Here is a 25,333-nt window from a genome sequence, read left to right on the forward strand (position 1 = left end):
AAATATCCACAGCACAGAGCAGCCAGCAGGCGTTTCAGGGCCGTGACGTAAGGGCCTGGTGGAGCTGAGCTCCTCATCGGGGGATTTCCACCCGTCCGTCCGTCAGGGTGGAGCTCCGTACATGAAGCTGGTTTCACAGTGACGACAGGCCGCCTCGACAGATCCCCACTAACGACTGTTCTGAATCGCTACAGGGACACAGGGAGGATGAGGAGGAGCGTCTTCATCAGTAAAACACACGCAGAGTTGTCTGCTTGACAGGAACCCGTCACATTTATTGTGTTCGTACTGATCGTCATCTGAGGACCGGGCACTGATCTCCACTTCGTCAAGACATTAGGGACACAAGGCGCAATCAATTACTGTAAAAAACAACAAGAGGAGAATAATCAGAGACACAGAGACGATGGACCGGAGGCCCAGGCTGGGGACGTCCTGCAGGACGTCTTCGCCGCATCAGTTCACCGCCGAGACGCGGCACGAAGCCCTGGAATGTGTTGCACAGTGTCGTTCACAGCCGGTATGAGAGGAGGCGTGCACACACTGCTGTGTGTGTGTGTGTGTTTGTGTGTGTGTCCCGTCACACGTCTTTCGGCGCCGCTCTGCCGGAGGGCGGCGCCGCGGCGCTCTACTGCATGATGACGTCCGGCTCGATGTTGAAGAGCAGGTCGTCGTTGTCCCGCCGCACCTCCAGCAGCAGGGCCGTCTCCTCCTGCAGCGCCCCCTGCAGGTCCGCCGTGGTGCTCAGGGGCTTGCCGTTCAGCTTCACGATGATGTCCCCGTCCTTGATGCCCCCCCTGCGGACGGAGGGCGGCCGGGAGGTCAGGCTGGGGAAAACCGGTCCGGGAATCAACCTGGGAACATGACTGAAACTCACTTCTGAGCTGGAGAGTGGGGGACGACCTCATGGACATAGATCCCTCCGGTCACATTGGGGAAGTCTGCGTTTTGCTGTTTTAACTCTTCAATTAACCTGAAAGACGCCGTGAAAGAAGCTCCTATGAGATCTGAGGTCAAAGAAAGACGCGTGAGGTGTGTTGAGGCGGCTGGACTCACGCCGGTGTGATGGTCAACATCCTGATTCCGATGAAGCGCTTCTTGAGAGAGCGGACGTCTGCAGGAAGTTCCCGTTACTCACAGTCCAGTCAGAACCTGCAGAGTCTGAACTCCCACACTCACCTTTGCTGTGCTTGTCCAGAGAGTCGTTGAGGAAACGGGTGATCCTGTCCGACGGAATGGCGAAGGAAATGCCCGCCGCCACCTTCAGGGTGTTGATGCCGATCACCTCGCCGTCCTGAAACAGAGGCGGTCAGAGGGGTTCCAGCAGCGGTGCTCTTGTTCCAGGTGGACTAGAAAGAGCGTCCAGCTCACCAGGTTGACCAGCGGTCCTCCTGAGTTCCCGTACTGTGAAGAGACAGAGACAGTGAGGAGCAGCGCAGGCGACCTGCGGCCCGACCGTGACCTGCCGGCTCCTCACGTTGATGATGGCGTCGGTCTGGATGTAGTCCATGTCCGAGTCCCGGAGGCCCAGCTCCTTCCCGTCCCTCTGGGCGGTGCTGACGATCCCCGTGGTGACGGTGTTCTGCAGGGCGAAGGGGCTGCCGATGGCCACCACGAACTCCCCCGGCCTCAGGTCGGCGCTGTGGCCCAGAAACAGCACCGGCAGCTTGGTCTGGGGGAGGGGTCAAACACAGAACGGACAGGCAGTGAAAGCCTCGTCCAGAAAGAACTAGAAACTGGCCCTCAGAGAGGCAGACCTCCGCCACAGCTCAAATCAGTCACCAACAACCAGAAGAACACCAGATATAATCACACAACACTGTGATCGGGGTGTGATCGGAGCTGAGCGCTGCAGCGTGCGGTGCCTCTCTCTGTCGCCCTCTCTCCCTGTGTGTGTGTGTGTGTGTGTGTGTGTGTGTGTGTGTGTTTATCTGAAAAGGAAAACCAAAAAGCAACCAAATTTATTTTATTTTACTTGATTTTAATTTGAAAATGGACCGGATTCTCTCGTATTTTCCGTTCCCGACTTCCTGTCTGGTGCGATCTGCTCTGTCCAGCTTTACAGCTGGCGGTCCACGGCGTGCGGCTCGCGGAGAAAATAGAGAGGAGCGGCACACCCGCGGTCCACGGCGCGAGCCGCTATGCACACGGCGGTCCCTCGCGCCTCCTGTATGAACCGTCAGATCGGTTAACAGGGGCGCCGATCTGACAGTTGGTGCGCGGCGCTTCCACTTCCGGGTCGGAAGCGGCGCGTCCTGTGAACCAGGCGTTTGTCGCCCCCTGTCGGCGGGCCTGCCCAACCATGTGAAACACTCCCTATCTCTCAATGATAAAGAATCCTTTAAAAAAATTCCTGGATCCAGACAGTGATCCGGATCTTCACCAAAATTTAATCAATTCTAACTTAGCCCAAGACCCACCTTTCCACTAAGTTTCATTGCAATATGTCCATTACTTTTTCCGGGACCTTGCTAACAAACCAACCAACAAACCGACATGATTACATAACCTCCTGGCGGAGGTAATAAGCCACAGAGTCTTTAAGTTAATGGATGGAGCCAGTGTAGAGGAGCTGAAGAGCCCCGTTCCCACTGTGGACCTGTAGATTTCGTCACAACACTTGTAGTTTCATGCTGCCGGGCTCAGGCTGGACGGCCTCCAGCAGCGTCACGTCATGATCCAGCCTCTGAAAGGCCCGAGCGGCGCCGCCTGGGCCGCCATCAGGACCTCAGCCTCCAAACCAGGTCAAAGCAGTGTGTGTTTACGCTTCCAGACCAGCTGGAAATAGGTCAACAAAAGGAAAAGAATCATTAAGACCCCGCCATGACACGAAAACACGATGATTCACTATAAATGGATGGAAACTGTATATTTACAATGTTCAAGGATACGAGTCTGAACAAAGGAGAAGCGGGTTGAGGTGAAGGGAGGACGGGTTCTGAGTGGAAACACATGCTCAGCAGACAGGAGGTGAGCCAGGGTTTGGGTCGCTCCTCCAGAGCTCGCAGCTTCAGCCTGGTGTTTCTACCGAGGTGGGCTCTACCTCCGTCTCTACAAACACACGCCGCACATTCCTCTAACCATTAGAAATGTTGAGTGGTGAAAGCGCTCCAGTTTCCAGAGTGACTCGAGGTTTTCAGAGGCGGAGCGGGAGAAATATGTATGAAATGATACACCAGGCATGTGGAGCATTTCCCCGCTGCTGGAACCAAGCAGCCACAAACACACACTCCAGTCCAAACACAGATGTGAGAGGGACAGTGAGGACGAGCGCGATGTGCTTCAGCGCCTCTTCCAAAAAGGCCGGGACAGTGTGTTCAACGTAAATATTTCAAGGTTTGGCCTTCGCTCCAAACCGAGCTGCAAATGTTTAAGAGTTTGGTTCAGTGATGACGGAAAATATCCCAAGAGTTCAGACTGATATGCTAACATTTCCACGTCTAATGCTAACTCTGTGTCTGTCTCCTTCAGTCAGGACCTCTGGGTGTTGGAGGAGGAAGATGCTCTGTAATCTGATGTTACAGGAGGAAGATGCTCTGTAATCTGGGTGTTACAGGAGGAAGATGCTCTGTAATCTGGGTGTTACAGGAGGAAGATGCTCCGTAATCTGGATGGTTTCTGTTAATTTGAACCAGGATTTCTCCTTCAAACTTCCACATTAAAGGTTTTCCTGCTCCTGGAATTTCTCCAAAGTCATCACCCTGTTGACTTGTTGACTTTATGAATGAACAACATGTCAGAAAAGTGATATCTGCTGGAACGCCTCCCAGAAATCAGTACCATCCCCCAAAATCCCCCAGAATCCTGAGCGTGATGAGTCAGAGGGATCTGGTTCCACTGAGGGGAGGATGGACTCAGATTCCCACCCCGACACACTGTCAACACACTGAATAAACAGCTTTACACTGTCAAAATGCTGGGATATATAGTTTGATATTGTACGCAAGGGTATTTTGTTTCACAACTCTGTTGAGTTATTTGACAGTAATAAACTACATCCTGGTAGTTTGACTGTAAAAAGGTTCACAGTCGCTCTGTCACAACATTTCAATGATCTTTTTCACAGTAATAAAGTCTACATTCTAGTTATTTTACATTCTAAAATTATATATCATGGTATTGTTGAAAGTGTTAAACTACATTTCATGGTCTATTGGATAATATTTTAGTAATCTTGAGAGTACAAAACTGTATACAAAAAGTTTTGGATAGCACTGTAGTTTTTTTAAAAACAACATGTCAAAGTTCTACAGTATTACAGCAGAACTGTAGTGTTTTTGACATGACTTAAATCTATAATCAAGCAGTTTTTGAAAGTCCGTGGACTTTCTGACAGTGTTGTGAGAGTATATAACTATATATCACACATTTTTTTACAGCACAAGTCTTTTTTTTACAATATAAAACTATAAATTAAGGAATTTTAACCAATGCTGCAGTATTTTTGAAAGTATGGCAGTATTTTTGGAAAAAAAAATCAACCTATCAATCATGATGTTTCTGAATTTACCACGACATTATTGATAACTGATATTGGGATGAGCTGACAGGGAAACATACCTGGAGAAAACCCACCTTCATGCTTCTACATTGATGTGGGAATTTCCAGGTGTTTCAGTGACTGCCTGTATTAAAAATCAGAATTAAACCCACAAGGTTGTTGAAGGATGATTGTTCTTTGTCAGAGCAGATTTTTAGTTTATTATTTCTTAAAATGGATCAAATGTTCCTTATGATCAGGGGCTGTGTTCTGGGATCCACAGTAGTGAAGACAGAACAGTAGATCCAAAATATTAAAGCAAGGAATAACAGGGACAATGGGACAAACTCCACCTCAAATGCAGCGAGCACAGCCTGGTGGAGCAGTCGTGTTCTTTTACTGCCTGCTAAGTTCATTATGTTCGCCTCGTATTGTTAAAATATGTTTATCTGTGTCACACCCTCCATGAGAGTGCTAGCATTAGCTTAGCTAGCTCGCTACGTATTAGCTTCCGGGTGTCCCAAGGCTAACTGTTAATGCAGACTGGGACACGTGACCGCCTCAGGAGGATGTGGACTGACATATTTATATTAATGACAGCTGTATACACCAGTAATACACAGCATTTCATAACTTTGATATCCAGCCCCATCGGGTCTCTCGGGGATCTTCTGAAGGTGAGTGATGCAGCGTCTCCTGGAAAACTCCTGTTTTTATGGTCTGAATGTCTTTTCTGACTTCTGGTTGTTTCCTTCCGTCCCTGAAGGTTCCTGAGGACGCCCCGGCTGAGGACGTCCCGGCGGAGCAGGCGGACCGGGCCAGCTTCGTGGACCTCCTCAGCAAGATGCTGAGCGTCAGCCCCGGCGAGCGGATCGCTCCGTCCGCCATCCTGGAGCACCCCTTCCTGACGCTCAGCCATCTGAGCAGCCGCCATGACAGCTAGTAAGAGTCTCTCAGACGTCTGGTTCTTCTCCTTGTTGAACTCGGTGACTGACTGTGTGTTTCAGTTTGCAGAGGGCCAGCCAGCTCATGTGGAGCTGCTCCGATGGAGTGGAGGAGGAGGAAGAACCTGCTCACACTTCTTCCGTCACCTGCAGCTCCTATCGGAGCAGCAAATACACCGAGTGGGACAGCGAGGACTCGGGGGTGTGGCAGCAGGTACTGATCTGAACTTTCTCACTGCGCTGATTCTTTACTGCAGGACATGTGGAGAAACTAACTGCTTGTTGTCTTGTTTCTGGAAGCTCTGAGCTGCAGGGTGAGGAGGAGGAGCCATCTCCGGAGACGACGCCTCCCGATGGAGGGGTGGGAGACAGCGTCTCAGGTGAGAACAGCAGTGAGACGGAGGAGGTGGAGGTGGAGCTCAGATGTTCCAGCAGCAGAGTTTACAACACAGGATTCTGTTTTTCAGAAGACGGCAGTGTTCCGGACACGTCACCAAGCCGTCCGTCCACTGAGGGACGCCCTCGAAAAAGGAGATGGGATGAGACAGGCCCAGATGAGGACGCCCCCCCTGTGAAAAGACCCCGGCTGGACTCTGGTAAGAACAGCAGTGAGCTCTAAACCTCCTGCAGGAGCTCAGATGTTCCAGCAGCAGAGTTTTCAACACAGGATTCTGTTTTTCAGAAGACAGCAGAGGTCCAGATCACCCTACCAGCTGTCCGTCCACAGAGAGGCGACGACCGAAACAGAGAAGGGTTGAAACACACGAGGAGGACGACGTCCCCCCTGTGAAAAGACCCCGGCTGGACTCCGGTAAGAACAGCAGCGAGCTCTAAATCTCCTGCAGGAGCTGAGATGTTCCAGCAGCAGAGTTTACAACTCAGACATGATTCTGTTTTTCAGAAGACGCCACGGCTGTGAACTCTTCAATCCGTCCGTCCACCGACAGACGCTCCAGGAAGAGGAGTTGGGACGAAAACGACCCAGAGGACGACGTCTCCACTTCCAAGAAACCCCGGCTGGGCTGAGGTAAGAACTTCATTCAGCTCTCGCTGCTGATTGGCTGTTAGCCCTGCCAGCTCTGAGCGCAACCAATCAGACGGAGCGGTGGGCGGGACATAGCTGGAGGCAGAGGAGGGAGTGTGGGAACTCATTGAACTCTGTATGAACACACCTCAGCTTGATGACAGAGGAGAACCACAGGTGTATCTGGTGTCTTTGAACATGTGGAGTGTGTTTTATTTAATGGCTTTCAAACCGTCTCTGTTTCCACAGACTCGTATTCTCCTGCTCTCAGTCTGAGGAGGGTCGCTGTGACGGCGAGGTCGTTCTTGGGGTCGTCCCAGCTCAGACAGTCAGTGGTAACTCCGAGCCACAGTGCTACTCTGAGTCGTGCTTGATCAGTAGCTGCCTCTGTTCACAGCAGGAAGGGTCGACCTCTTCTGGTGATGAGCCAGAAGTTCATCGTGCTCTTTCTAGTCTCCAGTGGGATCAGTCTGGACGTGGCCGCCAAGATCCTGATCGGAGAAGACCAAGATCCCTGCCAGGACAAGAACAAATACAAGACCAAAGTGCGGCGCTTGTATGAGACAGCGACTGTGCTGCGACGCCTGAAGCTGATTGAGAAAGTCCGTGTGACAGAACCGAGAGGAAGGAAACCGGCTCTCCAACGGGTCGGCCCTGAAGGATTTCCAGGCGTGCTGGAGTCCTCGTCTGCTGACGGCTGTGCCAAAAACCTCTTTTCATCCTCCACCAACAAGCGCAGCCTCGCTCGGCACGCCTCCCTCATAAAGCTCGCCGAGAGCGTCCAGGACGACCGGAGCGAGGTCAACTCTGCGCCCGGCAGCCCCGTCTAGAGCGCCGCTGGTGACTCACCGAACGACGACTTCCCGAACAAAATGGCCCGACTTGCTGCTGTCTGCCAGATTGACCTTGACCAGGCGTCGACGGCCAAAGGCGCCGAAGTGCCGCCTGCCGCTGTGACGTTCTCCCAACCACCTCAGGCGCCAGAACTCCGTCTGCCGCCCAGAGCTGCTCCGACGCCGGGCCCCTCAGCGGGGAAACGGCGTCTGACAGCAGCCCCTCTAAAGCCAAGAAGGACCACCCCGAGTTTAAGGACCCCTCTCTGAAGCCGTGTGAGACCCTGCAGGCCCGGCGTCAGGCCCGGCGTCAGGCCCGGCGTCAGGCCCGGCGTCAGGCCCGGCGTCAGGCCCGGCGTCAGGCCCGGCGTCAGGCCCGCCGCGGCGGGGAGCTCACGAGCCGCCCGACTCCCCGCGCCCTCCGCCTGGACCCGGAGCTCGTCCACACCAAGGTGGCGAACTCTGACAGCGAGGCGGGCCTGACGCCGATCCGAGCCGTGCCGCTCGCATCCTCACACCTTCACCCTGAGACGCTGGTCCCTTCATCACCTCTCAAGAAACTCAGGATTCGGCGGGAGAAAGCAGCGAGGCCCCGCCTCCGAGCATCTACCAAACACCGACCAGGCTCAGGAAATGACCCCCACCAGCCTCCGTATCCACAGACCGCCGTGGGCGCCTCCCCTCACGCCGCCGCCCAGCAGGCCCACCGACTCCACAGCCCCAGCAGAACCTGGGCCTGATCTCCAGCCCGGCCAGCGCCCTCTCCCCCCTGGTCGCCGTGGTAACCGCCGGCGGGCACCAGGCCACCAAAACCGTTTACGTCCCTCAGAGGAAGCTGGACGTCAATGCGGAGGAAACCTGGGGAACCCTGGGGAACTCTGGGACGCCTGCGTACTGTTTGTGTGGGTGACTGGGCGAGTCGGGCCGTGGATGCTCTCTCTCTCTCTCCTATCGATTACCTCTGAACATTTCCCAGCCGCCCCGCCGCCTCCAGTCGCCCCGCTCACCAACAAGTGGTTCCACACTGCAGTGTCGCCCTAACCCTAACGCTTTCTTTGTTTTTACCCAGCATTCACTGCTCCAGATGCTTTCTGCTTTGCTCCAGCCTTCCAGGTCAGCTTCAGAAAAGCTTCTCTGTTTGGCCTCCTTGCCAGGCGGGGGTCGCTCGCTCACCTGGGGGTTGACCTTGATGGTGGCGATGTCGGACTTCTTGTCGATGTCCTTGATGTTGGCCTCGTAGACGTCGCCGTTGTGCATCTGCACCTTCAGGAGCAACAGAACGGCGGCGCCGTGTTGGACTGGCAGCGTTCTTTGGCAAACGGAGACACGTTTCCTTCACGCTCTCTATGGATGAGTGGAGTTCGCACCTTGAGCTGCTGCTGGCCCGACACGGGACTCGTGCTCGACACCACGTGAGCGTTGGTCACGATCAGGCCGTTGTCCGACATGACGAACCCAGAGCCGCTGGACAGGGGGATGTTCCTGCCAAACAGGGGGTGCCTGGGAGGCGGAGGTCACGGGGTCAGCATGGAAGTAAGACAATGAACGCCCCAAACCCCAAACTAACCTAGCCCAACGCTAGCACGCTAACCTAAACCTAATGCTAACCAGAAATCAAGTCCTCACTCAAATACTGAACACACACACACACACACACATACACATGGGTACCTGAGGAAGAGCTCGATGTGGACCACAGCCGGAGCGATCTTCTCCACCACGTCAGCGATGAAGTTGAACTTGTAGCGAGGGCTGGCAGCGCCTGAAGGACCTATACTGGCAGCAAGAATCCAGAATGTTAACGATCGATCATCCGGAAGGAGACGAGATTAGATTATTAGATCAGATCGGACTGAAAACTTCTTCCACAACGCTTCACTTCATGAGCTCCGTGGTGAAAACCTTGAACCAACACAGGAAGCGTGCTGTTTCCAGAGGATCACTCAGGGAGTAATTCCCAGAACCCTCTGCGTTCTCCCCCTCAGGATCTTGTAAAATGAAATGAGTCTCCTGGTCTCGGCGTCTCCTGGTCCCTCTCAGCTGAGGAGACGCTGCTCCCGGTGAGAACAGCTCTGTGGTAATCCGTCCCGGCTGTGTTACCGGGCCGTAAAAGTTTTGGCCGAGCTCCTCATAAACACTTAACGGTTTAGACAAACACGTTCCTCCTTCCTGCAGTTCAGACACAAACGTCTGAAGACAGACTGGCCTCGGCCCTGTTCTGAGTCCAGACTTTGTGAGACCACCTCCCTGAACCGATCCACCTGACGGCACGGCCCCGGCGGCGCCGCCGGAAAACCCCGCTGGAGCCTCCGGCCCCGTCCAGCAGAGCGACCGAGCCTCACGCCGCCGCCACAGCTGCAGCTCGTCCACAACGCTTCAGGAAAATGTGGTTTTCTCTGTCTGACTGGAGAGACGCTCCAGACCGAGGCAGAGGCCAGACCAGGCTGAAGACTGTCTGAGGACTCCGTCAGTTTCTAACTCAAAACGGACGTTACTGGTTTAATCTACCATGTAATGTGATTTATCTAAAACGTTCCACCGATTTCGAATGACAGACCAGCTTTTTAGTGACTTTAGGATTCATTCCTTGAATTACGCCGTCTGGTTTGTGGTAAGTTTACGTTCTTATTGTGACACGAGGAGCTTTTCATTGGGATTCCAACGCTTCTCACTTGGAAACGGGTCAAAAGGTCAGACGGCTCCGGAATTCCCCTCCGACTGTAGAGAAATGATCCAACCAGCTGATTAACTGATGAATGGAACACACACACACACACACACACACACACACACAGTCTTGTATTTCTATCCTTGTGGGGACCTTCCATTGACTCCCATTCATGTCTAGCCCCTAACCCTAACCCTTACCCTAACCCTAACCCACACCACAACAAAGCCTAACCCTAAAGAAATGTTTTTGCACTTTTACTTTTTTCAGTAACAACAACATGGTCAAGAAAACACTGTTTCTCCTACTTAGGACCGGAAAAAGGTCCCCACAAGGCACGTCGTTCCACGTTTTGCTATCCTTGTGGGGACATTTGGCCCCAACAAGGATAGAAATACGAGAACACACACACACACACACACACACACACACACACACACACACACACAGACTCCTATAATTCAAAGGGAGATACGAGTGGAGGAAACAGGAAGTCCCTCCAGCCCAGGCTGTGGTGCTTTGATCACACACTCACACACACTCACACACACACACACACCCACACGTGCGCGGTCAGTGGAGCGGTGCGTCCGAGCGGGCGTGGCCGGCTGCAGCTCCACGGCCCGCGGTTCTCTCATCTCTTGTGGCGAGCCGTCCCTGGCGGTTCTCCAGATCCTGCTGAGGCTGCGGGAAGCGAGCGGCTCCGTCAGACGCCAGCCGGTCGTCACACGGAGCGGCGGCGGACTCAGCGCCGCCCCGAACGTCAGCACCGCTGTGTGTCAGCTGGCTTCATTTACCCACCGTCTCCCGAGATATTTCTAACATTGGGCTCTCTGAAGCGTCTGATCCTCCTGGAGAGCTGCACAGCAAACAGCCGGAGCTGTCAGACTGAACAGACCAACGGAGAAAGGCCAAATCTGGCTTTTCTTGAGGATGTTTCCTGAGCTGCTCCACCCAGAACACTCACTTTCAAGGGGTTAAGTTCCCAGCAGGAGTTGGGTGTTTCTTTATAAAACTGCCTAGAAATAAAAATAAAGCTGAAATTAATTAAGTTTTTTGTAATTTAGTATATTTTTCTTTATTACTGGCATATTTATGAGCACAGCTTTCACACAGATATCATCTCTCTGCCGCATGACTCGGTGTTGAAATAACGTCAGATAAGAAGATAAAGCTGAGCGAATCAAAACACAGCTGACGTGAAGAAGCTGGACGGACCCGGCGTGTCGATCCAGCAGAGCCATTCCAAGTTATGGCGTTGATCCACAAGTCGGTGATATCTGCAGTGAATAACGCGATTGACACGACTCGGGCGGCAGATATCTGGTGGTGTTTAAAGAGAATCTCAATCTTTGAACCCTGAGTGCCTCTGTACCGGGTAAAGGTATGGTGGCAGGTGATTTTAACATCATGCTGGATCCTCTATGAGGCCGTTCATCAGGGACAGATAAACCTCTGTGACCTTGAAGGATTCAAAAGCCAGCTAAAATAGAATCTTCCTGTTGCTCGTCATCATTTAAACCCTGCTCTCTCATTGGCTGTGGGTGAAGGCCGGCAGCCACGGCTTCGTCTGGAGCTCTGCGGTCAGTCTGGATCAGACGGCTCCTCCAGAGCGCCGTCATGAGCCACTTTTACACGTTTACCGGAAAGTTCAGACCAGACCGGAGACAGTCGGAGTGTGTGTTGGAGAGACGACGTACGGCTGAGCTCATCAGAAACCTGAATGGATGCTGGATCACTTTGTTCCACCGGGTCTGAATAGAAAGTTCTCAGGTTTTCCTCACTGAAGCACACAGACGGTTCAGGAGGCCGAAGGCTGAAACCAGCAGCACAATGTTAACTTCTACACTCACTGATAAAACAGGCAGTCCAGACAGGATGTGGGGAGCGAACATGCCTCGGGAAAAGAGGATGTTTGGAGAACAATTAATTCTCTAGTTTGCTACGTTAATGAAGGTCCTGAGGTCTTCTTCCATGTTCTTCTGGATCTGAGGAAGGAACTGGCAGAAACAAAGCCAAAGCTTCGCTGCTCTGATGCTCACTGGTTACACCTGGTTATGATTCAGTGAAGTTTGCAGAGTACCCCATAATAAACTACAGTAAGTAAAAAGAAAAACTATTTCCTGCTTCTGTTAAAACATAAATAATACCTTAAAAAATGCAAAGCAAAGGTATTTTTCTGTGTCTGTAGTTTTGTGGAAGCAGAAGAAAAAGAGAGACAGTACATTCTTGTTTTAACTGGACTCATGCAGAAATGTAGAAACTGGCTCAAAATTAAAGAAAAGGAAAATGAGAGGCAGAATATGCTTCTTTTCTTCCCTTCAGTTCTCTGCTTCTGTCATGTTTTGCTGAAGAGCTGATCTTTCCCAGAAGTTTCCCTTCGTTTACTGTCGAGACCAAAACGGGGATTTTTCTGCAGTTTGTCTGTAAAAGTGAATTAATGCTTCAGTATTTTCCCTCTGAAGGCACAGAGCAAAGGACTATGGGACATTGCTTTACGGGACTTTTTGCTTCTAAATTTAACAAACTTCTACTGAGTAGTTCTGTGTTTCTGCTCGATCAAGTGTTCTGTTCTATTTATCTTTCATTTATTGTTACCATGACTCTGAACATCAGCCATTACCCACAATCCCTTGTGCCCGTCTGTACCGCAACAGCCGTAGTAGTTCAAAATACACAACGTCAACCAAAATTGGTAACAGAAAAAAGAAATTCTTACAATGGAGCCACAACTGAGCGGCGGTTCCACTGCACAGCTCACCGTCCTGCAGTGCTACTGACCTGCAGGACCAGCGGAGACTTTCATGAAGTCCCTCGGTACGCAGCGTTAAGCCCCAGCAGGAGGACGTGTCGGGGCAGAGAGGACATGTGGTCCCCCGAGGTGTGGTCCTGCTTCTCGCTAGCTTAGCTTTAACGGGCTGTTAGCGCTGCACCTGCCCTGTAAGCAGTGTTTACTGCTGCCGAGGCTTCAGCCTCATTCATCTGGCTCCCATTAATGTGGAGACAGCTTCAAGGAGTCCGTGTGTTTGGGTGTGTGTGTGTGTGTGTGTGTGTGTTTGTGTTTGTGTTTGAGAGACTCTGCCGATGAATCACCAGGATACTGTGGGAAACATTTTCACAGCAGTTCCACCACTGAAGACCTCTGCTTGTTTTCTGGCCTTGAAAACACTTTGACCTGGACTCTGTCTCGGTCTGCTTCAGCCCTGTGCTGGACGGTGACCTCTGACCTCTCCAGGGTCCACCCTGTCCTGGCGTCCTTTGGACCAGTCGACAGAAAACAGACGTTGCAGCATTTTTCCACTTTATTTAGTCCCAGTGACTCTCAGCAGGAACACCAGTCTGTTTCAGTCTGAAACAGTGTGACCTACATACAGTGTGAGCAGGACGCTCTAGAGAGCGCCCTCTGGTGGACAGACCCAACACACACACACACACACCGCCCTGCACAGGAGGGGGCAGTGGTCAGAACTGTTGCCTCACAGTGAGAAGGTCACCGGTTCGAGGTCAGGACATGCAAACTCAGCCTCCCGGGCTCTCCGTGCACAATCCAAACACCCTGCATATGGAGTTTATTGCCCAGTGTGTGTGTGTTTGTGTGTGTTTCCTGCCTTTGCCAGCTGTTAGCTACAATCAACCCGAATGAAAACACTGTCATATTATTGACGACATTATAACTAAACCGTTTTAGAGGAGATGCTGCATGTACCTGACTCTTCCTGCTGACACAAAATAAAAGGAAAAGTTCAAAAGTGTCAATGAAGTACCAGTTAAAATGGAAAAACATCAATAAGTGATGAAGATAAAAGTGAAAAAGAAGGGGGAAGGTTTGACCAGAATGTTAAATATTTTATAAAGTTTAGGGTTAGGGTATTAAAAAGACAGAACTCGGCCAGAGGGTCCTTAAAAGCTCATGTTTCTGTCCTGTTGTGGGCTGTGTGGCGGCGTGAGTCCTCAGAAGCGTACCTGTGCTGCTGGGACAGGGGCCCTTGTGGACCAGGGTGACCCCGGGCTGGCCCTGCTGCTGCGCCCTCCGGCTGCCGGCCTTCAGCTGGCACACGTTGCCGTACGTCCTGCCGTCGCTGCCGCACGCCTCCTGGCTGAGCCGGCAGCGGCAGAAGCCCTTGGAGAGGCGCTTCCCCGCCGGGTGCTTGCACTCCAGCTGGTCGCCGCAGGGCAGGTCGTCCTCGCGGCCGCAGGGCTCGCCCTCGCCCAGGGCGCACACCAGGCAGCAGTTGCAGCGGTCGGGGACGTAGCCGCCGGGGCAGCCGGGGCTCGGGCAGGTGCTCACGTCGCAGCGCTCCGGACACTTGGTCCTGGGCTCAGTGCTGGCAAAGTGGCTGAGGTAAAGGAGCGCGGCGCCCAGCAGTGCAAGCTGCATTGTGGTGGTTGGAGTTCTTCTGTTGGTCTACTGAGGGGAAAAGAAAAGTTCAAGCAAAGATCATGTTCCCTGTTCTTCAGCTCTTCTGATCAGTTCACAGAGTCCAGATCCACAGTGGACAGTCAGACAAAGGCTTCCCTCTTTCTCATAATACTTGAACAGGCACGGCAGAAGGTCTTCCTCCTGGTCCTCGGAGCTGGACTCGGTCCTGATCCTGTGCGTCAGCGTGACTCCAGCAGTGATCCAGCTGTGTGCGTAAAGTGTCCGCGCTCAGCGGAGTCCAGTGTCTTTGTCTCCAGCAGCCTGGGAGAATATCGGCTCTGCAGCCAGCGCCAGGACCAGCTCCGACTGGAGGAGGAGGAGGAGGAGGAGGAGGAGGAGGAGGAGCAGCAGCTGAGTCCTGCTGGAGGCGGAGCCACAGAGAGTCAGATGTTGGCAGCATCTGTGCAGACTGAGGACTTTTCATCGTCTCTCTGCTGCTGCTACCTGCATCGTCCTGCTGCTTCCAACAGTTAGATCATGTTTCCTGCTTTACGCCTCGGAACCCTTCACAGTTTATGAAGGAGGAGCTGCAGGAGCTCACAGCCAGGAGGAGGAGTGCAAGAAACGAGTGCAGAGAGTTTTGGGCAGTAGACAAACCAAGCTGACAGTGTGAATCCATGAAGTAAGCAGCAAGGCGATGGAAATGTCTGGTGGTCAGAGGTGGAGTGGTGAGGAAGTCGAGGTGCTCATTGATGGATGATGGATGGCGGTTTGGTCCGCCCTCAATGTGAAGTGTGAACGAAAACCAAACCAAAGGAAGGGGGAACATTTTACAAATCAGTAGTTCAGTGTATCTTATTAGACGGATCTCTATGAATTGGCCGTCACTTCCTGTTAAACGGGCGGTGCTCCGAGGCGATCCGAGGCACATCAGGAGAAAGAAGCGGCTTTCTGGCTGGACGGTTTCTGAACCCATGGAGAGTGGGTCCGTCCAGCAGTCGCCATGGAGGAGCTTCATTGGTCCTGGATTCAGCTGCTTGGACAGCAGACGCCCGTCCTGTGTTTCATGTACCTTCCCTCCATATGATATTCATTTTGATTCAGAACATCCAAAAAGTCTCCTCATATCCACAGGAACTGGACAAACACTCACTTCCACCCTGAAGGAATATATATACCTTTATGTTGGGGCCGATCTGTAGAGCTGGTAATGACTGTATTGAAACTCATGCTGTTGCTGGTCTTTGATACAGCGGGATACCATATCATAACCGACCATCTAACCCTCATCTGGAGAGCCTTACTGTAAAATCACCCTCTGAAAGCAGGTTTCTTTAATGTCACCAACATTTATTTCTTCTTTAATTTGTATTTGTAGACAGTAAAGCACCAGCAGAACAGAACCCAACGCTGTTAGAGACACACAGGCTGCAAAATGAGGCTTTAATTGTGTTAGAAAGTTAAATTCACAGGTATTTATACACACATGTAGGTTTACTGCACTTTCTAAATACTGAAACACGCACTGTTATCTCTTCATCACTTACAAATATGTAAATATTGCTTTCTATAAATGCCAGGAGTTTGACTTTAATCATGCTGTAATGAGGCCTGTTATTTTTCCACTTCATTTTGACTGATGAATAAAATGATCTATGGATTACCTGTTTGGAAGTGGCGCGCTCGGACAGAGTTTTAACTGTTAGCGACGCTGAAAACGGACCGATTTTCCCAGCAAATTTCAACCTGAGAGGAAACTATAATGGTCAAAATACTCCAAGTTTCAAGGTTCGCCTTTCTGATGTCGGCCATCTTGTATTTCTCCGCCTGGCCGCCAAGTGCCCTCAGGGAGCCCTTGGATTTTAAAATTTTCTTTCCACGTGTCAAATCCAGTTACAGTGTTGTTCACTTCCTTTATTGGCAAAAACACTTGCTTTCTTCTCCGGTTCTGCACGTCGACCAGATCTACCAATTCTTCAAGACTGAAGTCCTGCTACAAGACAGCAGGACGACCAGAGCCGCTCTGCTGTGGTCCTTTGTAGGCCCCGTTTACAGGTTTATCTTTATCTCACAGTTGTACAATATTGTCTATAGATATCTATTTTAATGTCTTTCTTGTCCAGATTTACCGCTGTTTAATACTGTTTAGTCTTCAGGTGTTAGTACTTATGTCTTTAAATTTCAAGTTTTTTCTTTTGCTTTTATTATTTACTTATTTTAGTTTTCGTATCATCATTGTATTAGTTCAGTTATGTACTTTTAACTATATTCCTTCCGTACTATATTTGGTTTTTGGTTCATTCAGTATCAGCTGATCCTCATGACCTGTCCCTCTGAAGAGAGGACACCTGTCTTCAGGGGACACCTGTCCTCCCATTTTAAGGTCTCCCTACGTCAGAGGTTTTACTGGATTTGAAAATTAGGTCGGATGGACGGATGGACGTCCCTCCTCTTCTGGTCAGTCATCATTGTTGGACCGCTGGAGTTTGTACCGTGATCACAGGCTGAAAGGACAAAAACATGAAGAAATAAATAAAACAAAGCAGTGACTAATTTAAGCCATGTGCTGCCAGCCACCAACACATTCATTATCTTTGTTCACTTTAAAAGAGCACAAGTGTCTCGTCTTTGCTCAGTTCTACTAGTTTCTCATCCACTTTCCTCTAACATCTCACACCTTGAATTCATCTCTTCCCATAGAAAGTTCTGATCAACACTTTGTCTGAGCAGTAAAGTGGCCCCGGCGGTTCGGACGGAGGCCGTCTGGACGCTGTACTGACCATCTTGGGCCCGGAGCCGCAGCAGTTGACCACCTTGCAGCAGTAAGCGGCCAGCGTGACGGAGATGGCCAGCAGGGCCGCCTCCATCAGGATGGCTCCGGCGTAGAAGTGCGAGTGTGTGTTCTGGAGGAGGCAACCAGAGTCCACACGGCTTAGTGGAACATGGCTTCTGTTTGAACAGCATCACACTCATCCTGATCACAGAGGATGGAGGGGCGCCGTGAAAACTCAGCTCACAGTTACCAGCATGTGACGCTGTCCTGACTCACCTCGATTCGGTGGCAGATTTCCCCAAACTCCGCCGTGTTGTTGTAGGAGTCGTATTGCCAGCAGTAGTACGGCACGTCTTCCATTCTCACCACAACGAAGATGATGTTGAACACAGAGACGACGGAGGCTGAAATCTGCATCCCGAGACAGGCCCTGAGCTGAGACGGGAGACGGAGAGACATTTCAGACAAAACCACTGAAGAAGCCGAGGGGTGGAGGTGGAGAACGGCTGCTGTCAGCAGGTTTCACTTCATCTCCTCTGAAGATCTTCTCACCACTCAGCAAGCAGTGCAGCTCTCACTGAACCCACATCTGAGAAAAACAGGATATCATGAAAACCTTCTAGAACTCTTTAAAAAACGATCATTTCAAGTTATTATTATATGAAAATCCAAAATTCACTTTTTCGCAGTTCAATCAATAAACCCAGAAACCTAAATTTCAGCCTCCTGGGGCTTCTGGGTCCTCGCAGCCCTGTTGGTCAGCGTGTGGCTCATCCACCAGGTGGCGCTGCCACTGTGCCAGTCAGTGGTTCTCTCACATGGCTGTGGTCAGAGCTGGACTGTGATGCAGTGTGTGTAGCTGGAGGCCGATCGGACCATGTTCAGGATCTTTAAACAGCACTTCCTGTTTCATGGCGGAACCATAGAGTTTGAGCTGAGGCCACGCCCTCAGACTTGTGCTTTAGAGTTGAATAACGTTTTTTAAATTACCTCCCAGGATGAGTGTGTTCTAGAACGTTTGTAAATTTGTGCCAAAATCCACCATAATTTTCAAAATAGCCAATTTCCTGTTGAGTGTGTGTTGCGTGTCCTTCACACTGGACTTGAACATGGATTCTGTCGGCGACGGTCTTCTGGACGTCTGTCCGGTCCGCCGTCTCCCCCTGCAGACCCAGACTGGGACCTTTAAAAGGCTCCAGAAACCTCTGCTGGTGTTTCTCGTCCGTTGACTGATCGGGGTGTGACACCATGACTTTCCAGGATTCAGCGTCTTCACATCATCATCATTTTCTGAGACACTTCATCGTGGAGCAGCTGAAGTTTCAATGTTACCGTCAGATTCTTCTGTGTCTCAGGTCAGGAACTCCCATTCGGACGCAGCTCGGCTTCATATCGGACACAGCAGAATAAACTTTGTTACAAATATCCTCCCTGGGTAGAAAGAACATTTTCCTCACCTTGTCGACCTGATGAGTCAAAGATACGGTCATAGTGAAGTTCACACTCTGCTGTCGTGTCTTTGGTGATGAGACGACTGAGTTTAGGTTAAAATCGCCATTTTTAGTTTTCAGTCTGTTGAGACGTTGAATAAAACCAAGAAATGTCAGAAAATTGCTGCTAAAGGTGTTGTTCACAAATAACTGATGTATTGAAATATAAATGCATAGAGTATATATCAGGGGTCACTAACTGGCGGACCGCGGTCCGGATCCGGACCCAGCCGCCATCCAATACGGACCCGGACTTATATTGAGCGGAGCGGAGCACGGCGTGTGGCGTGCGGATCGGTGCGGCACGGTGCCTGCATGCGGTGCCCGTCCATGCTTCACATGTCCGCGTGGGTGCGCGTTGCGCGATGGTCCGCGTGACGTAAAAATCGTCATGAATTCCTGTCCGCTCGGGTCCCGCAGACCGATCCGCGGACGTCCGCGCAGCAGCCAGATTTTGAGACCACGTTGCGCGCAGCTCGTGGCGGTGTACGCATGCGCCAGACCGCTACAGCAAACCAAACATGACGGTAAAAGTGAAAGTAGACGGAGCTCCAGCCTGATGGCTACACTTAAAGACACCGAAAGAGTGAAAAACTGGTGGAAAGAGAGAGAAACTGTCTGGAGGGAGGAGAAGGTCTGCAGACAGAAGTGAAAGTAACTAATCGCTCCGGCGCCGCCCCGCGATTCAGAAACAGGAAAAAAAGGCGAAATAAACTTCAATACTTAATGATAATGTACTGACAATGTATGTGCTTAATTTTCTCTAAATAATCAGTAATAAAGGCGCAGATAAACAGTGTGTAGTGCCGGAAAAGCTTCGAGGATGCAATCCATGTGAGGGCGCTCTGGCGCCGTGCGCACGAGAAAAAAAAAAAAAAAAAATCGCCAATATTCCAGACTTGCACTCATTTCCATATCAAGTTAGTGGTGTGAGCGCTGGGGTGCCCTCATTTGCCACGCCGTACAGCTTGTATGTCCGTTCGGCTGTCCGAACAGGCGTACGTAAATTTGTTTACGTCACGTGACTCTGGACTCGGGTGAACCGTGACTGGAGGTGCTGGAGAAAGTTAAAGCTACGGGTTGGCGATCTTGGAAAGCTAGCCTTAGCACGTAGCATCTCCCCAAGGCTCCGCCAAGCTAGCTCCGCCCAGCTCCCACCCCATTGGAGGAGCTCCCGTTGGGAGCGGTGCTTCCGCGTTCCTGGCGTAACCTGTCCTCAGCGCTTCGTTTCTGCGTTTTTCTTTATTTGCCCTACGCCAAGTTATGGCGCACTCAATGGTAAGTAAACCCCCAACACATTCGTCTCCGCTATTCTGCAACGGCGCTCCGTCCTTCGACGCGCGCACTGAACCAGGGTCAGTGCACGCCATTGACATGTACGCGCAGGGGGCAGGTCGAACGGCGAAGGGATTTGATTGGTTTAAAAAAAGGTGTCCCCTCAAGACCATTGGTTGCTGTTTTTCCCGTTTTACTCCTGCTGTAGGTAGCGGATATTTTCCAAACTACTTTAAAAACACGCTATGAATATTTTCCCATCGGGTCATAAAGATCATTTTAACCAGTATTTAGAAAAATGTATCTCATTCAAATCGCCAACCCTAGCTTTAATGTTTTGATCATGGATCCAAGTAAAAGACCAAAGAAGCATCAGGAGCCCAGTTTAGGAAAAGAAGAAGAGGAGAAACAGGCAAGAGATAAAGGTGTGCATATTTTTATGAGTGATGTGAATGATATTATTAGCCATTTATTAGCCTTTTGCTAACATGTTGCTGAGCCACAGAAGACGACTGTATCTGGTATTTAGTTTTGCTGAACTACCAACTATTGTAACTGAGGCATCATGTCATGCAGCTAATTTCACCCAGAGGCAGTCTGGTATAGTTTGTGTTTCTAATGCAACAAGAAGTGCAAATTCACACAGACATCCTGACTGTGGACTTATTCCCATACGCTGTATGCTAAGATCAATAACTGCTAACATAAACTGACATGGCACTTTGTAAGATACATCTGATACGGCTTTTTAAATAATTTGCAGTGTGTCATGCTTAGTTAATAGGATGTTGACAAATGTTAATAAAATGTGCATTATGGTCATTTTAATTGGGTAACTGATGTGGGATGACAGTGTGATCTAACATACATATTGGATCTTAATTGTAAATTCAGGGGCAATTCTGAAATATTTTGGGGCTGGAGCCACTGACCGAGACGAGCACAGCAGCCACAGACCTGGTCCTGGACTCTGGTGAGGAGCCACCTACTGGACCTCCTCAGTCACATGTTCTTTGCAGGACTCCTCAGTTGTGTATGTGTGTGTGTGTGTGTGTGTGTGTGTGTGTGTGTGTGTATCCTTTTATCCTGTTTATCCTTTGTTTTTATATTTAAGATTATATCTAATTAAATAATCCAAAAATAATATAATGTATTGATATTACTATTGTTTTGGTGGCGGGGTTTGGCGGAAGTGTTTGTTGGGTTGGGGGGTTGGACGGTTCTCGCCCAGGGCGCAATTGTAGCCAGAACCGCCTCTGGTTAGACATTATGATGTTCCGGACCTTTGCTTTAACAAAATATCCCTGACCGGACCTCTGTGAATTTTAGTTGCATACCCCGGGTATATATGGTTTGGGTTGGGGGTTGGGGGGGGGGGGGGGGGGGGGGGGGGGGGGGGGGGTTAGGATTAAAGGTGCATTCAGGAGTTTTACAACCTTAAAGATACTTATTTTTCCACCATAAATATGTTACACATTTTTAATGATGTGTACAATGTGCCCTGACATATTCATTACCAGAACCTCTAACAGCACTAAATTGTCACTTGAAAGTCACAGTGCCGGTTTGGCACCAGAATCTTTTTGGGGAGAATTTGAAAGGAATGACGTAATGCGCGCTCCCACTGACCTGATTTCCTTAGGTTTCATTTTGTCCACCATTACTCCGCCAGATGCTTAGCGAGCAACAACTGAGCAGGATCTTCCAGAAAGTCAGAACAGACTGGCTTCTAGCACTGCCACAGCTCCACACAGACTCCACCAGGGAGAAGAAACTTAAATCTTACTTGAGCGCTACTAAATGAGCGAAGACGGAGTCCCCCTCTTCCGTGCACGCGAGCCACAGGGACGAGTTTTTCACTAAGCTGCATTACGCCCAAGGCCTGCAGGGGGCTCTGTTTTGCATAAAACGTGTAAACTCCTTAATGCACCTTTAAGGTTAGGGGAGGGTTCAGTCACGGGTTTAGGGTTAGGGTTATATGTTTAGGGTTAAAGATCAGGGTTAGGGTTATGGGAGGGTTATTTTCTTAAAAGCAAAGTTTGAAGGGCAAAGCTGGTGTTTTCTTTACAGTATTAGCATAACCAACCAGGAAAAAACACTTTCAGTCCAGGAGCAGAGGAAGGTTTAAATCTGTGATGTGGTGTCGTGACTGATCAGCACATGGAGAACAGACCTATCCGTCTGTTTCTCTTTTTCCACAGAATCCTGCTGTGGTCCTTCATGATGCTCTCTTCTGTTTAACCCTCATCATGAGCAACTGAGGCAGAGACAGTGTGAAGCGTGGAGCTCTCTCTCCTCTCTCTGTGAACACGTTGAATCCCCTGTTCTCTCTGGAGGCCGGTTTGAACCCGGCGCTCGCCGTTCTGTCCTGACGGCCGGAGCTCCAGCAGACTGGAGGGACTCACTGTGGGCAGGTGGAGCTTCTGAGCAGCGACGGCCACACTCCCAGCAACCAGCACCTGCAGACAGCACGCCGCCAGTCAGCAGCACATCTGGAGGAGGGAACAGTCACACCTGGAGGAGTGTGTGTGTGTGGGTGTGTGTGTGTGTGTGTGTGTGTGTTTACCACGAGAGAAGTAATGAAGAAGGCGATGTCCCCTCCCACATGACTCAGGCCATTCGACAGAAACACACTCGTACTGATGATCATAAACACACTCAGGCCAATCTGTGTGATCTGGGACAGAAGATCAACCTCATCACTGTCAGTGAACGCCTCAGGACACACACTCTCGGACACACACACTCACACACACACACCGGTACACCCACCCCCAGGGCCTTGGGCTCAGACTCCAGGTACTTCTCCTTCCTGTGGACGTTCCTCTGGAAGGTGACGGCCACCAGAGGGCCGTCGGCCGCAGACAGCCCCTCCTCCAGACCCACGGCTTCCTCTGAAAGCAGCACATGGAGTCAGTCCCCTCAGGACGGCCGTCTCTTCAGCTCCAGCGCGTCCTGACTTCCTCTCAGACGGACAAAGAACCCATGGATCTGTTGGTAATGAGCAGCTGAGAGCGTCTCCAACTGCCAGTGTGTGTCCACTCTCTCAGGGAGTGTGTGTCCCGAGCCCAGAGAGCATGTTGGGAAACATTCTGCACTAGAGGACGTCCCACACACACATCTGGATTTCATCATCAGCAAACAGAGTGAGAGTGTGTGAGATTACCTGCCATGATCTGCTGCTGTCCTCTGGAAAACACGTCCTCCGTCGCTTCGTTCTGTCTCACCGAGACGCGGCGCTTTTTAAAAACGGTCTGGAGAGAGTTGGAGATCTGCCCTGTGAAACACTGCAACTGACCAAAACAGTCTCCACCCGGCCAATCAGTCTCCACCCCCCAACACACACACACACACACACACACACACAGTCTCCACCCCCTCAGTCCGCCTCAGAGACCCTGCAGGTCTGCAGAGAACAGCAAGTTTCCTGAAACCAGCTGAGGACAAGAAGCTTTCTCTCCAAACGACACATGAAAACAGGTGTTCTGACCTGTCAGGGAATAAATGTCCAGAATAGAAATGGAATGAAGATGGATTATATAAATAAAACAGAAGCAGCAGACTGTAACCACACCACCACACACACACGTTCACGCCTCACCTTTGCTCCACCCTGCAGCCCGTCAGTCACTCATGTTTTAATGACAGAAGCTGTTTGGCTGATGAAAGAATGACATTAAAAAAAAGAAAGAAGAAAAGTCAAGCAAATTAAGCGAGGAGGAAAACAGGAAGTGGCTTGGGAAATGCTGACACAGATGATGCCTCCCTGCTGCTGGTGCATTGTGGTCCATGAAGGTGAAACAGAAGCACCTGGAATAGATCCTGCAACCTCAGTCACCACTACTCCGCACATGACCCGGCTGTGGTGAGACATGGCTTCGGGCCTGCAACTCCTGTTGGTGGAGGTCGGATCATTTCAGTTATTTCCTGATCTCAGAGCAGCAGGAGAGGCGGATCGGACCAGGCCGTTTGACCCTCCGGAGCTTCCTCTTCTCTGAGTGACTTCCTGCAGCGATCCAGGTCTTCCCGTCAGACATGAGCAGTGTGGCAGAACGCCACCATCAATACTGCTGACTAGACAGAAAAAACAAGAAGAAGAAGAAGAAGAATGGATTTACTGAGAAAGTCACTTCCTGATGCCTCCTAATCAATAACGGCTGATATTATCTTTAAATGGTCATAAATTAAACTGCAAGCTCCTTTTTATTCTTCTTCTGGTGAGCAGCTTCCACATATTGTATCAAAACTGCTTTTGGATAAAAGTCATTTTATTTTGAAAACAGGAAGTTGGTCCATGTTACGACCCAGCTCGTAGGGAAAAGGGACGCAACATGGATAAAGAAACAAAACATTTATTTGTGTACTTAAAGAAAAATGGCACAAACCAGGCGGGCAAAAGGTGCTGTCAAAACAAAACAACTGAAGACCCAAGATACCCAAAACACTAAATTAACTGAGCGTTCACGCTGCTGCTTCTCAAAATAAGACAAAACATAACAGAACCAGAAAACCCAAACAGCAAAATACCCACAGACTTACACTGAAACACCCCCCCCCCCCCCCAAACTGGAAATTACCAGCCAAAGCCTGACACAGCAACTCTCTACACACGCAGCGCTAACAAGTGATTCCTATCAGGTGTCTGCCCCCAGTCTGCATGCAGCTCCCGGCCTTTTATCCCTGCTGGCTCCTAATTGGTGTGGTGAGGCACCAATGGCAGGATCGAGGGGCGGAGCTGGAGACCTCTGGTGGTCCACTCAGGGACGAGCACTGACACACTCTGATTTGCATGCTCTGTGGGACGCACACCTGGATAGGAGAGAGGAGAGCAGAAGGGAACACACAGACCAAAGGGGCCGTAACAGTCCCCCCCCCCCCCTTAAAATGCAGGTCCACACATACCTACATATACAGAACACACAACACATATTTTGCAACCGAAGGTGAAAGTTACCACAACCTGGACAAGGCATCAGCCACAACGTTCTCACTTCCCTTCTTGTGGCGGATCTCAAGCTTGTAATCCTGCACCGACAAAGCTCACCTCATGAGGCGCCAATTCTGGTTGTACATACGTGACAGGAAAACCAGAGGGTTATGGTCGGTGTACACAACGATGGGTCGGCTACAAGAACCGAGGTACACTTCAAAGTGTTGGAGAGCGAACAGCAAGGCAAGTGTTTCCTTTTCGATGGTGGAATAGTTTAACTGATAAGAGTTAAACTTCTTAGAAAAATATGCTACAGGATGGTCGACTCCATCTGCATCCGCCTGGAGCAGCACAGCACCAGCACCCACTCCACTGGCATCCACCTCCAGCTGGAACGGTTTGCTGAAGTTAGGAGCAGCAAGCACAGGTGAAGTGGTTAGTAGGGACTTGACACTTTCAAACACATGCTGACACGCTGGAGTCCAGGTAAACTCAACCTTCGGGCTAAGCAGATTTGTCAAAGGTTGAACCACAGTTGCAAAGTTTCTACAGAAAC

The 25,333-nt window shown here is 50.6% G+C and overlaps 2 protein-coding genes across 3 annotated transcripts; both read right to left on the reverse strand.

Annotated features, from left to right (window-relative positions):
- Positions 1-281: 281 nt before the first annotated feature.
- On the reverse strand, positions 282-14,591 carry htra3b (HtrA serine peptidase 3b). The gene is made up of 10 exons (XM_030086829.1): positions 13,913-14,591; positions 8,953-9,052; positions 8,649-8,781; positions 8,455-8,544; positions 1,478-1,672; positions 1,372-1,404; positions 1,180-1,294; positions 1,057-1,114; positions 878-973; positions 282-797 (listed from the first exon to the last, which is right to left on the reverse strand). Exons 1-10 carry the CDS (start codon positions 14,325-14,327, stop codon positions 629-631), a joined length of 1,404 nt encoding a protein of 467 aa, XP_029942689.1. The 5' UTR covers positions 14,328-14,591; the 3' UTR covers positions 282-628.
- Positions 14,592-15,655: 1,064 nt separating this feature from the next.
- Positions 15,656-23,156, reverse strand: LOC115386183 (uncharacterized). 2 transcript variants are annotated; one of them, XM_030088405.1, is made up of 7 exons: positions 23,014-23,156; positions 22,620-22,741; positions 22,414-22,524; positions 22,253-22,306; positions 17,359-17,517; positions 17,090-17,212; positions 15,656-16,813 (listed from the first exon to the last, which is right to left on the reverse strand). In XM_030088405.1, exons 1-7 carry the CDS (start codon positions 23,018-23,020, stop codon positions 16,775-16,777), a joined length of 615 nt encoding a protein of 204 aa, XP_029944265.1. In that variant the 5' UTR covers positions 23,021-23,156; the 3' UTR covers positions 15,656-16,774. The 2 variants fall into 2 exon arrangements, with proteins under 2 accessions (XP_029944265.1, XP_029944266.1); XM_030088406.1 differs by lacking the exon at positions 15,656-16,813 and having other exon boundaries at positions 17,167-17,283.
- Between the last annotated feature and the right edge of the window lie 2,177 nt (positions 23,157-25,333).

This window comes from Salarias fasciatus, chromosome 3, assembly GCF_902148845.1.
Source record: "Salarias fasciatus chromosome 3, fSalaFa1.1, whole genome shotgun sequence".
In the NCBI taxonomy this organism is placed as follows: Eukaryota; Metazoa; Chordata; class Actinopteri; order Blenniiformes; family Blenniidae; genus Salarias; species Salarias fasciatus.